Below are 14,578 nucleotides of genomic sequence, written 5' to 3'. Positions count from 1 at the left end.
AACATTAAAGCAAAAATGTGTCAAACAGTATAAAAAACTCAAATACAATTTTGAAATACATACGAAACATCAACTAAATCTAATAAAATTTGATTAAAATGACTAAATTCATGTATTTCGAAAAAAAAATGACTAAATTAATCCATAGTTTTAAAATAGACTAATTTCAAAATTTACTGAAAGTTAAAAGACAAAAAAATATTTAACTCATAATTTATTTATAAAAGAAAAGAACAGTGAAGAGGTATAGCTAAAAGGAGAATCATAAAAACTTCAACTAATTTCAAAGTTGTTGATGTATTTAAATCATTGTGTACATCACTTTACATCTGCTGACACTAATTAACAACTTCCATTACTCCATACAAACTCAACTAATTTTTATTTTTATGTTTACTTTCTAAATCATCCTTATTTCTCTTCATGAAAATCTACTTTGGATTATTTCACCAACTTATTCCCACAAAATGTACTTCACAAGCAAACCACAGGACCCACTCATGGCTAATCTTTACACATACTACAGTTTTCATTACACAACTATGTCTAAGACCATGGATTCATATTTGGAGTGTGTATTATTTGCAAATTAACAGACAAAATAAAAACAAGATGCAAGAGACAAAAGTATATGAAATGATTCAACTGGGAAAAATTATGGATTCCTAAAGTTTTCTAAGGTGAGCTTCTTGTTGTCTTTCGTATATACCTACAATGCGGTTTCCGTGTCCGTGTCTGTATCTGTATTTGTGTTTCATAACGAGAGAGCAGTTTTCTGACTCTTGAAGAAACGATGGAATGGAAGTATGTGATTGAATGTGAGAGGAAAAAACCTAATGAACTTAAAAATCAAGGAAAGGGAAAGAGGTAATGTCTTGCATCAAATTCTCCAAATAAAATTCTCCTTGGCCATGATTTCCAAACCCTAATGAGTCCTCAACCTTGGAGGAGCCTTGAATCTTATGAGTGTTATCGAAGGAACCATAATTGAAGTGGTTGTTGTTGTGGTTTTTGACATCAATTGGAACAGTGTCACTTTCAATGCTTCTTCTACTTTGTAGTGAAGGAAACCCCATTTTGTTATTTGGTTCCAATGTTCCATGATTCAGTTGGTGTCCATCTTCCATGCAGGGAAAAAATTCTGAAACATCATTAGTGATATCACAGTGATTGTTTACCAACAAGGAAAAAGGGTCAAATTGCATGGATGATATGGATGAAGAGGAATCCATGGTCATGGTGATGTTCATGATGTCATCATGTTCATCAAAGGGCATGATGATCCCATTCACAACATCTTTATTATTATATTCTGATGAGTCAGTGGTGTTGTTCAGTGAAGTGTTAGTTTTCATCTTTTTCTTCAATGTAGAGTTCCAGAAATTCTTTATTTCATTGTCCGTGCGACCAGGGAGACGTGCTGCAATCTGAGACCACCTGAGATTAACAAAATCGAAAAGATTAAGGAAAGCAGAATAAGAAAAAGAAGAATAACATCCGATATTTGCTCATATATACTGCATATATATCTCCAACATAGAGATCTAATATTTAATATATACAACTATTCATGTATTTAACACTTTAATTTTTTCACTCAATGTACCAACCTAATCTCGACCGATGCAAATTTGACATTTTACTTCGTCTTATAGATCTCGGTTATAGCTGAACCAAAGCCTATAAGAAGGCGGTATCATTTTTACATTTTTGTCCAACTATATTATCTTGAGTATCTGAAAATCGGTGCAGTAAAGAGACTTTAGGCCTTGGTTACAAAAGAACTGAAGCCTATAAGACAGCCCAATAACCAAAATTTCAAAAACTTAATTATCATTGCCTATATGAAGATGGCACAATTATCCAAGAAATAAATATTATTGCAAGTATTTTAAAATTGTGAAATGAATAGTTGATGGGATAAAGAAAATGTGAAAAAGTTGAACATGAAAGTAGTAGTTGAAAGAAATATATTTTGTAGCCGTGTTTGTTCTACCTCAAATGTTAGTGTACATGTGTATTTATATACCTCACTCTACCTACAAGATTATTCACTACTAAAAAGACACATATTTTTTGTTAATTTTATTTTGAATTTTTTTTCTAAAAAATACTTATATATTTTGTTATAAAAAATAACTTGTTAGAAATTGTTACTAATTGTTTTGAAAAATATTTTATTAAAAAAAAATTTCACATCAAATTTTGTAAAAAATACTTATCAATTTTATAATTTTATAAAAAATAATTATCCACTAAAAATTATTAGCTAATTAATACTCTTAGAAAATTGACAAAAAATAATATTTTCTTCCATAACTTTATAACAAATTTGAAAGAAAAATTTTACGAAATATAAGAAATATAAAAAATTCTATTAATGATTCTAAAAAATTTTAGCCACGGTCTCATATTTTTACAAATTTAGAATGTTATGGATTTTTATCTCTTACCTTATATTTTTCTACATTGTTCTATAATTTACTTTACATTTTAATAATCATGTTTAAGAACTTTATCATGTTTTAACTTCTATTTGGTTTTCAATTCCTCCCTACAATCACCAACCTCGTAAACCACTCAAACTAGTACACAATCCATTCTTTCACGGTCTCTAAATCTATTCCATGCATGAAATTTTTGGTGGATAATAGATCTTCACACACATTGCATCTATTTGTCTCTTCTCTCCAGAAAGATGTTGCAGTTTATTCATAATCTGAAACATGATGTTGGAAAGAACATGATGATGATGATGAGAAGGTGAAAAGGAAGAGAGTGAGTATATACCTGTTACCAAAAATGGAATGCAAATGGAAGATGAGGTGCTGTTCTTGGGATGAGAATGCACCACGTTTGAGGTCAGGTCTGAGGTAATTGATCCAACGAAGACGACAACTTTTGCCACATCTTTGGAGACCAGCATTCCTTGCAATGTCACTCCAACAACCTTGTCCATTTGTGAGCATGTACCTTATCAGCTTCTCATCTTCATCAGGTGACCACAACCCTTTCCTCAACTTGCTCTTATTACTCTCCTTCATTCTGTCCTTGTTTGCCATCAGATCAGGTTTCCTCATTCTCCTATGCTTCTGGAATGATCACAAAAACTGTAATGCAATGTGTGTGTTTTCTTGTTTTGAGTGTGATATGATAGAGGCCTATATAGGTGAATGATCTTCATGAGGGTTAGATCAAAAAGGGTTCATAGGGTGGGAGATGGTGATGATGAGAGTGATGGTTGTGGAGTTTGCTTAAAATATGAATATGCATGAGAGAGAGAAGAGGGATTGTGTTTGTTGGTTGATGGGTAGAGTGGAAAACGGATTGGAGGGGGACCTCCCTAACACAAAAAAGAGAGTCATCAAAGAAACAAAGGAGAGGGATACTTGGTCTTTTCGTCTTGATTTAATTTGTCGGATGGTAACCACTTTTGTTTAGATATGTCAGTTTGTTATATATTTTTAAAAAAATGTCAATCGAGTTCCAACTTTTCAAAAAATGTTCCAATTAGGTCTTTTTTAGAAAAAAAAAATTCTTAACCTTGTTAACTTTATTCATGACTTTTACCTCTAAATTGTAATATAAATACCAATATTTAATTTTGTAAGTCATTTTAAATATCAATACCGTTAACTGCGTCTATGATTTTATTTTTTCTAAAAGGGAAACCTAATTGAGGCATATTTTCAAAAATTAGGACTCAATTGATAACTTTTTAGAATTGAGTACCAAACTGACACATTCGAGCAAAAGTGGGTAATATCCGACTAATTAAACCTTTTGTCTTTAACTCAATTCATGTTTTTTGTTTCGATATGGTTCGAATACAAACGTAAGTCTAAGTCCCACATCAGATAAAGTTAAAAAGTTGAGTACCATATAAGATAAAAGATTCATAAATTCATTGTATTAAGATTTTAAATCGGAAGTAGTGTCAATTTTTTATATCACGGTTGTCTTTTTGATGAATTTTTCTCTCGAAAGATCCATACATATGTTTTACTTCACTCTCAAGGTAATCATCATCTTCTATTCTTATGAAGCTCAAAATTTTTTGCTTCCACTTCACATAATGCTCTTTCTCTCTCTTGGTTTTAAACTTCAGATTCACGTGTGTTGAGACCAGATGCAGATGATGACTGTGCTACTTTTGTTGGGATTTAATTTAATACCATAATGTTGCACGCTTCACATTTGTTTGTTAATTTTCATGTTCTTTTATGATTGTGTGTGGCTTACATTCTGTGCATGAATTTCAAAAGGGCTAACCACTGTTTTGGCATATTTCTTAAGCAAATTATTTGCACCTCCAACCAAGCAACACCATTTTCTTTTTATCTTTTTTTTTTTCATTTTTCGGCATAATGTTTCAATTTATCTGTGATAAAGATATTATATATCTTCTGCTATTATTATTTATAATGAGAGATACCATATATTTGATTCTCTTTTATTATTATCAAATATTCTGTTTTATTAGGTTTTACTTTTCTCTTTATATGATAAGACATTATATTCTGTATATTGAACAATATTCTAATATATCAATAAGAAAACTCTTATTAAATTGTTTTCATCAAATACCTCTAGTTAATATTTTTTCTACTCATAACTTATACATATCTATCACCGTTGTCATAAATTTGGAACAAAAACTATGACTTGCAATGTGTACAATTTGTAATAAAATATCCATAGCATGCATCAGAAAATGTTGGCTTTTAACAGTTACTGATAAAATGATGAACACACCCATCATTTTCTTCCTAGCTGTGAAGGTGGTTCCCTTTCCTTTACCTAACATTTTCTACAGAAAAGTTTCATGAATCATAAATAAAAAAGAAAACTGTGTCATCAATCTCAGTCACAGTCCAATCCAAAACCAAATAGAAACAAACACACATTGGAATTCTGTTAGTTGCAAGGGCAATTAATGTTGTTATTCACACACTCCAATCTCTGTTGTGACAGTGACTCCCACAATTTTTCTGAGAAAAAGTGAAGCATATATATAAATCTCTGAAGCTACTCAAATAGTTCGAAGACATCGTTTTCTGCATCAACAGCTGTTATGGAACGAAGAGGGCCACGTTAGAAACAAAACCAAAACTGAAAAGAAAGTGCTCATGCTTATGAGGATGTGCCAAGCAACATTCTACTTTGTTACCAAGACAAGAAAAAACAACTCATATACGAGGATTCTATTTCACACCTCGAGTCTTTTGAGGGAAGAATTCACATACAACGACGATTTGTTAGGAATTTAAGTGTGAATTTAAGTTTTATATGGGGTAAAAATAGAAAGTAGAGCATAATATAAGGATGAAGATCCATAAATCTATTGTCTTAAGTTTTGGGTTGAGAGTGGTGTCAATGCCTTATGTAGTTGGACTCAAGTCTTATTGATGTTGTATCTCTCCAATAAAATTCCCTCCCTATAAAACCTAACAAGTAGTATCAGAAAGTCGATGATTAAAACCAACTCAGACGAGTGCAATATGGTCTTAATATTTAAGTTCTAGGTAAGAGATTGACACTACTTTTAATTCAAAATATTAAAATAATAAATTTATGGATGTTAATTTTTTTAAACTTTTTATTTTTATACTTAAATTCACGTATGAATCATAAACCAAACAAAAATTATTTTATAAAACTAAAGGAAAAATGGTACTTTAACAGGAATCATCGTGTACAAGGTGAAGTGCTCAAAATAGAAGACAAATGAGGATAGGAGGTTGAGGGTTACTAATTTTAACCTAGAAAAATGTCTAGGTACAGAATCTCTTTGTTGTGTTTTTTTTTCGTACTCTGTCTATTTCAGCTTTTGTCTGTAAGTTTATGGATTCAATCATCACAAAGGGCATTTGAGAATAAAGTGTGCATGAAGAAGTTCATCACTGAATTTCAGCCATCCAAATTCCAAACATGTTAAAATTCCAAACTCTTTTCTAGTAAAAAAAAATTTATATGGGACCAGAATGAGTGTATTTGGTAGCACAAACCCCTGAAGAAAAAAAATGTTAATACATAAATATGCATTGTGCTATGTCAGAAGTGTCAAGAATCAAACACATTGCAATGCAGCTTTTGAAAAAAAAAGAAAAACATTAATGATTTTACATGCTGCTCTTGATATGAACAGGACCACCAGTTCGATGAATTTTGTTGCCAACATTTTCAAAAGGACTTGTAGTAAAGTCGACTGGAAATTTTGTTTATTTTACTAAAGTCTTTTCTTTAATTTTATTTGTTTAAATTTGTGTGTATATATATTAATTAAAAACATTTTTATTGGTTAAATATTTTTCAAGTTTTTATTTGATAAGTTAAAGTTATAATTACTTTTATATATTAAGTTATTTAAATAATTAGAATTTAATTTATAAGTTGTAATGATTTAAAATATAACATTGTTACTTATTTACATTCTTAAATGATACAATAAAAAAATATTTTTTAAACTATTTTTTATTTTTATTTTTATTTTAAATGAAATTGAGTTGGCAAATCACAACGGACTAGAATGGTCCTAAAAAAACTTGTTATTCGTTTGGTAAAGGAAAAGAAAATAAAAACATATTTGGATGAAGAAAAGGATAAAAGGAATAAAAAAATGATTATTATAATATAATTAATTTAGTGGGTATGCAGGGAGTGGCCAGAAGTACATTGTCAATTTGTCTTTGCTTTTGATATCCAAAATATTTGTGTGTGTTCAAATCGAGTCCAGATTTTTTATTGGTTTTTTTTTCTATACTTTCTATTGAGTATTAAAAATACATTGTATTGGTATTTAAAATATCTTTTTAATATATTTTAAAACGTCAAAATTAGTGATAATCAGTGTATTATGAAGGCACATTAAAGGAATAACACAAAAAAACCCAGCAGAGAATCCAAATTTGTTTAAATTATGGGAATCATCTTTGTTATTGAACATTTTGGGACTGTTTCATATTTAGACTCAATGTGATCTTTTTTTATCGTGATTAAATATGTTTTTGGTCTCGTGGATCTAGTAATTTTAATTTAATTTTAATTTAATTTTTATTAATTTATTTGATATTTCAAACATATTTCATGATAGTATTTCAGTTGCTTATACCGTTTGAAATATTTTCACTTCAATGTTAACTAAGAAATATGTTTGAAACGTCAACTAAATCTAACAAAATTTGATTAAAATGACTAAATACACGCATGTCTAAATATAGAAGACAGACTAAATTGGTCCAAAGTTTCGAAGAAGAACTAATTTCAATTTTCATTAAAAGTTAAAGGACCGAAAATATATTTAACTCTTTTTTTAACGTGTCAAACCTTTTTATTTACTAGTTTCATGAACTATTAGACAAAGATGAAAAAAGTGTTTGAAGAAATTTTCTACTACAAGAAAATTCTTAAACAATGACCAATTTTATTAGTGATAAAAAATAATTAGTCACTATAGTGATTAATTGAGATACCAATTTATAAACTAAAAACTATTGATAACTAAAATTGTTTGAAAAAAATTATAATTAGTCTCCAAAATTGATAACTAAAATAGTTTATATTATGAATTGATTTCTAAATTGGTCACTAACATTAACTACCAAAATTTTAACAACCAAAAAAATTAGTCTCTAATTAAAAAAATTAGTTTCTAAACATATTTTTCATCACTAAAATTTTCAGAAATAAAATTCAAGATTTCACATATCAATCAAGAAGAAAATTATTGTTCTGATAAATTAACTAATCTTGGAATTAAAAATAAGTTAGCTTATAAATTGTATTTTGTTATACCTCAAATTATTTTATCTGTTTAGAGACGAATTTTTTTACATGAGTTTGGAGTGACTTCCCATGTTTTTTTTTATATAATATTTTATGTGATGATAAATTATAGATAGTGTCGTTTAAGTTTTCAAAAATAAATAATTATTTATTACATAAAAAAATTAAAGTAAAAATAGTATGGCATAAAGTTGTGATTTTGAATTGAGAACCTAATAATATTGAAATAGCCCACAGAGGCATGATCGAGCTGACACTTAGGTGGGTTTTCGGATGCTTCTTCCTGCACCTCCATACTTTCTTACTATACTTACTGGTTTTAGATTCATCACATGTTAGTGAAATGCTTCAGATACATGTTTTGTTATTTTTAATTGTTCTTGCTTTTCTAGAATCACGCTAAGTTAGACCCTCCACCTTAAATTAATTAATTGTTATTATGATTATTATTTATCACTAGTGAAATAATTATTTCTTTGTTTTTGCACGTGAAGGGCTTTCTATGGTCTCAGCAACTTTTATTCACTGTTTCATATATGTGGATATCTTATTCATTCTGGAAACTTCTTATGTTAACCATTTAAAATATCTAAAAGATAAAACAATTATAAATATTTCGAAAATTAAAAGAAATAATAAACCATTTAGAGACGGAATGAAAAATTAAAATTACTAGAGGCCAAAAACTATATTAAAAACAATATTAAATAATAAAAATATTTATATTTTGCTTGTAACAAATTCTGTGTCTTCTATTGATGAATTAACTTGTCTTAATAACATGTTTCATTACTAGTCCCTCAAAAAGGAATCATTAGCATCGTTACATTTTTATTCTATTTTTTTAAGTCTTACGACTAGAAATAAATAGTGAATGAAATTTTATTTTATAAGTTGGTTTTATAAAATTAAATTAGATTTAAAATTCATTTTTTAATATGATATAGAATAATAAGTTAAAATTTATTTTATTAAAATTTATTATAGGTTGAATTTATTATTTCGTTGAATTGTTAATAGACTATTTATTAATATTTAGTTTATATATTTATATATATATATATTATTTGAAGATGTATTATTTGTTGAATATTTAACATTTTTGAAATGTTGTTCCTCGAATCTACGAGTAAAATCTTTTACATGAAACACCTGAAAATAGATTTGTTTAGTGATGGACGTGTTCATGATTTGTGGCAAACTTTACTACACGTTTCCTTAACACAACACCACTTTCCAAGAAAAAAAATGAAAGTTTCAGCGACTTCTGATAGTGACAATTAAGTTTCAATTTATAATTTTATACAAATTAATTACACTCCTTTCCATTAATTCTAAGGTATATGTTTTAGGCTAAAATGATTGTATACATAAAAAGTAAATAAGATAATGATATATGTTACCATAAATTTAAAAATAAAACAATCACACGAGATATCAATATATTTGTGTAAAAACCTACTAAAGAATTCATATTTCATACTAATTTTGTCTTCAAATTTTTTTTCTACAAAATATTTATAAATTTTGTTATAAAAAGAATTTGCAAAATATTGTTGCCAATTTTTTTTAAATTTATATAAAATATTTTTCACAATAAATTTTGTAGGAAATACTTACAAATTTTATAGAAAATAATTCCCACAAAAATATTACTTTGCAATTAAAATTCTTAAAAAAAATAGCAGAAGAAAGTCTTTTCTTATAATTTTTTTTAACAAATTTGTAAGAAAAATCTCAAGTAATATGACATTTTTTGGTAGTGAATTATATATTTTAAAATAACTCAAACAATATTTTCATTTTACATTTTTTTTCTTACATTATATTGGGAACACTACTAAACAAACTCATATTTTCTGTCAATTTTGTTTTGAAAATTTTTTTGTATGAAATACTTACAAATTTTGTTGTAAAAGAAATTGTAAGAAATTGCTACCAATTTTTTTGTAAAATATTTTATATAAAACACTTTTCGTAACAAATTTTGTAAAAAATACTTGCAAATTTTATAATTTTGTGAGAAATGATTATTCACGGAGGAATTACTTTTCAATTAAAATTCTTAAAAAAAACAACAAAATTATTTTTTATAAATTATTTTAATAAATTTACAAAAGAAAAATCTCATATAAAAAATAGAGAAAGTTTTCTTCAGGGGCATCAGTTAAAAACTAAATTATTAACATTTACGTATAAAAAATTGTTAATGAATGTTAGCCGTAAATATAGATCAAAGTGAATGTAATGTGTTCTAATTTTTTTTTATTTCAACGAATAGATTTTATTATAATTAAATTAATTTGATTTGAATGATTAGATTTTTTTTATTAAAATATAAAATAGTGAAAAATTAAATAAATTATAAAATTAAAGATAAAATAAGATACTCCGAAAGATAGAAAAACATGAAATAAATTGAATTAAAGTAAAGTTGAATAAAAAGTATGAAATATATTATATAATTAATTTGAATAGATCACATATGATTTTTTTTTTTGGAATCCGACATAATCACTATATAAAAACCAATTTAAATATTGTTATGTTAGATTGGTTCGGATTAAGTTATCTTATTAGTATGAATTCGTACTTGTAACGAACAAAGCATAATAAACCAAAAATATAATTTTCAATCTGATTAAGGAATATATGAATAATACAACACCAACAATACGACATAGACTTTTTGGTGTTTGTACTTGTATAACAACAATTGATCAAACTTAAAGAATTTTTTACGTAATCACGGTGTTATTTTTTCAATAAAACATTATATGATGTGTATTTTATTATTCTTTATAGTATATTCTGAAAAAAAAAAAGAGATAAATTTTTGGATATTTTTATTCTGGTTTCTTAATTTTAAAAAATATGGATATATTATGTGTGTGTTGGTATAGTACAACTTTACTCACTTAATTTTAATCCACGTGCTATACAAATATATAATTGAATTTAGAGTAAATTTGATAAATGCTCCTTAGCTTGTTAAATCAATTAGTGTAATAATTTTTTAATATATTGCAATTGTTAATTTTATTGTAACTTGGTATGTTAAGAAGTATAAATATTTTAAATTTATGTTTTCATATTTATTAAATTAATAATTTAATTTATAGATTACCCTAATTGCTACCTTAGTTGCTACCAAATGTTCCTTGAATGTAAAATAATGTTTTCCTTCACAAAAAAACCTATATGACTTTGCCATTAGATTGACTTACACTCATCCTAATAAAGTGTGTAAATTGATGAAAGCTTTATATAAAATCATTCTCTTTTTATCAAACTTACAAACCTTCTTTTATTACTTTGTTGATATGTGTTGATGACATTATTTTCATAGAATATCTTCTTGAGGTTAGCTTGGATTCTATATTTAAAATTATAATTTAAGTAACTAATAAATCTTAATATAAACTAGTAAATCAATTTTGCTATATTTTTTATTAATTTTTACAATAAAAATAACTAAAACGCATATGACTTTAAAAAACAAAAATTCTGAACAAAACGCATATTAAAACTAAAGCTAGTTTTAAGACTTAAAAAAAATTGTGAATTAAGTCTAAATTTCTAAATTATAAAACTCATATTCAACACCAACAAGGGGATATGCATGCGTTGTTACGGGAAATGAAAAACGCTAAGAAAATAAGAAAGTAGGAAGTTAAGAAGTATGAAACTAACCTCAATGTAACAAAGTATACGGGGAGAAAGTTGTATCATGAGTTCATGTCTACCAGAAATGAAAAAAAAAACTTTGGTTGGCCACCAATGCAAGCCCCACAATGAAAATTTTTGAGTAAATAACATAAGTCATAGCCGGTTCGCATAAAGATGAGTGAGAAAAGAAAGCACACTAGAATTTTTAAGACAACTTTACCTTGGACGTAGAAGAGTGTGATGTAAAAGAGGCCTTTCTCGTATGACTCATATGGATCTGACATAAAATAACATTGGTCCTATAGGTGTCAGACATAAAGGTCTCTTTTGCGTCAGAATGTTGTAGGTCCAACGTAAATATTGTCCACTCACTTGTGCAACAAAGACTTTTTATGTTGATTTTTGGAACCGACATAGATATAAGCAGCATAGAAAGTTCACTTTTTATGTTAGTTTTGTAACAACCGGCATAAAAATTTTATACCAAAATTTTCATGAAATCCTAATTTCACCATTGCTCGTTATATTTAAACCCTTAACAAGCAAGATCTCAAACATTCCATCAACTCCTTCTCGTTTACCAATTCCTTCATTCAAAACTGTTAAGTTCAATTGACAATTAAATATGGAAAAAGTGAAAAATAAATGAAGTGAGGAAAAACATTCATTGCAGTAAAGAGAGCAGCGATATTACCACGAGTATCGAATGTGAGAGTGCAACGAGGAGAGACTTTGACAATGTGGCGAGGAGAGCAGAAAAGAGAAGAGTGATGAGAGTGAGAACAACATAGATAAATGTGACAATGAGGAGAACGAAATTTTGCGAGGAGAAAAGGGAGGAGCGACGACGAGCGAGGACCACGAGAGGGATGAGCGAATGCAAATGCAAATTAAGGGAACATACTTCAACATGAGAAACAATGCGGCAAAAATGGGAGAAGAAGTGTAGAGGAGGAGCAATGAGGGGAAGGTTAAGTGAAGCGCGAAAAGGGGAAGATGAAGATATAAGACATTATGTCAGTTATAGTGATGAACCGACCTAGAAAGTCTTATATTTTATTACAAAAGTGTCACTCTTTCACTTTCAATGTCAATTCTAGGTATAAGCATAGAAATTTTTCTACTTTATTATGTAATTGCCACCTCGCCAACTTTTTATGCTTGTTCTAGGAATAACTACAAGGAAAGTCTTCTACTTTATTATAAAATTGTCACCTTATTAACTTTTATGTTGATTCTAAGTATAGTTAACATAAATCTTTTTTATCATATTTACGAAATTGTTAACGCATCACTTATTATCTATAACATAACAATATATAAAGGGGATTTCCCTTTTTGTGTCCACATTTTAAAATATCAATTTTACCCTTTAAATATAATAATTTTTTAATTTTTTAAAAATTGACTGTTACTTTTACAAACTTTTTATAAAATTGGCTATCTCTGCTTCTTCTCTTCTTCTTTATCAATGGTTATTATTTCATCTGTTATAATATATTTTACTTTATTTTTAATAAATATAATTTTAGTTTATATATTAACTTAATAAAATTATAATATTATCATATATTAATATAATATCATACATATTTAAAAAATTGCATACACAGATACGATAAAACTGTGTTTACGCCGGTAATAAATGAATTATAATCCACATAATAAGTTATCATAAAAATTTGTTTTTCATTAGTGACTTATTACAATAATATCACTATGGAATCTTTTGCATATGTTAGATCCACACAAGACATAAATCTAAAAACATAGTAGCCTATTTTTTTATTAATATTTGTGAAAATAAATAAATCATACTCAATAATCCATATTTTCATGATTATATCAAATACATCCAAATGGATAATAACAATTTTATTCACATGTTCTTTTATTTCCTCTTGTATTCAGAAACCCTCTTATGATCATCACATAATATTTTGCAAAGTTGAAATTTATGAACTTCTAAGGTTTCACTTAAAACCAAAGATTTACAATACAATTTGTTAAAAGTATATTATTGTACAATTTGTCTTTATTTTCTGTAGTGGAGCACATTTCACTCATCTTTCTTATTCTCTCTTACATTTATTAGGACAGTTGGCACGTTTTTTGTTCTTGTTGGTTAGGTAATGTGTTTCCATAATACCTTGTACTAATATTTTTTTATAAAATAAGAAAATGTTCGAAATCATTTAACAATAAAATAAAAGTAAATTTTATTCATCGATTTCTTACTCACGAAAAAAAAAAAAGAAAAATCTAACAAAAACTTAAGATATCATTACAAAAAAATTAAAAATATATGGATTGCTTTATTAGATAATTTAAAATATATAATCTTACTAATATAAATCTTATTTTCCTAAATATAAATAACTAATATGATTAGTATTAAAATACGAACTCAACAAATAAAATATATATTAATTTTTAAGAATAAAAATTTCTGTTATTTATTGTATTAATTTAACATCAAAAATACATTTTTATAACTTTTGTTATTTTTCTTGTTCTCGATCTAAAAAAGATTACAAATGAGATATAATCAACAAGGGATTAAAATGAAAATAATTATATTTTATAATAATTTCAAGTACATGTCATTAAAACATTAAATATTTTACATTGAATTATCACATAAATTTATACTTATCGATGATATATATTCTACTAAGGTAGTTTTTTTTAAAATATTTAAATATATATACATATAATTATAAATTTGTATAAAGTTCATATTTAATCATTTAAATTTAGAAAATAATAATAATCATCATCATCAAATTAGAAAAAAATTTATCAACATCAAACACGTGATCAACTGACACATGTTTAACCTAACATGATCCCTAATAAAAAAAATCCAGCTACAACAATACACATGTAACTAATATCTTACACAACTTTTAATCTGATCATTATCTCTAATTAAACATCCAACTATATTACTAAGAAATATAATAATTTTCACATCAAGAACAAGCCAAGCAAATCTGGAAATATCTTTAAACCTAATTAATAGCCGACATATTTCCATTTACTGCAATTACTTAATTCACTCACGTTTAAAAAAAAATAAAAATAAAAAACTTACCCCAATATATATACATTTCTAGAGTTC

General features: G+C 26.7%; 1 protein-coding gene across 1 annotated transcript; it reads right to left on the bottom strand.

The window, feature by feature from the left end:
- Positions 1–651: 651 nt before the first annotated feature.
- On the bottom strand, positions 652–3,211 carry LOC114170517 (transcription factor MYB83-like). Its single transcript, XM_028056012.2, has 2 exons — positions 2,791–3,211; positions 652–1,437 (listed from the first exon to the last, which is right to left on the bottom strand). Exons 1-2 carry the CDS (start codon positions 3,078–3,080, stop codon positions 843–845), a joined length of 885 nt encoding a protein of 294 aa, XP_027911813.1. The 5' UTR covers positions 3,081–3,211; the 3' UTR covers positions 652–842.
- Between the last annotated feature and the right edge of the window lie 11,367 nt (positions 3,212–14,578).

The sequence above is a fragment of the Vigna unguiculata genome, chromosome 11 (genome assembly GCF_037176805.1).
Source record: "Vigna unguiculata cultivar grain cowpea cultivar isolate G323 ecotype 2 chromosome 11, ASM3717680v1, whole genome shotgun sequence".
Lineage (NCBI taxonomy): Eukaryota > Viridiplantae > Streptophyta > Magnoliopsida > Fabales > Fabaceae > Vigna > Vigna unguiculata.
This window is presented reverse-complemented; position numbering and strand designations above follow the sequence as displayed.

What these genes read in the sequence shown, in the direction of transcription:
- LOC114170517 (XM_028056012.2), bottom strand. Translation starts at nt 3,080, where the DNA reads ATGAGGAAACCTGATCTGATGGCAAACAAGGACAGAATGAAGGAGAGT. An exon ending in CATTCCATTTTTGGTAACAG is followed by an intron (nt 1,438 to 2,790) that starts GTATATACTCAC and finishes TGTTAATCTCAG; the next exon opens with GTGGTCTCAGATTGCAGCAC.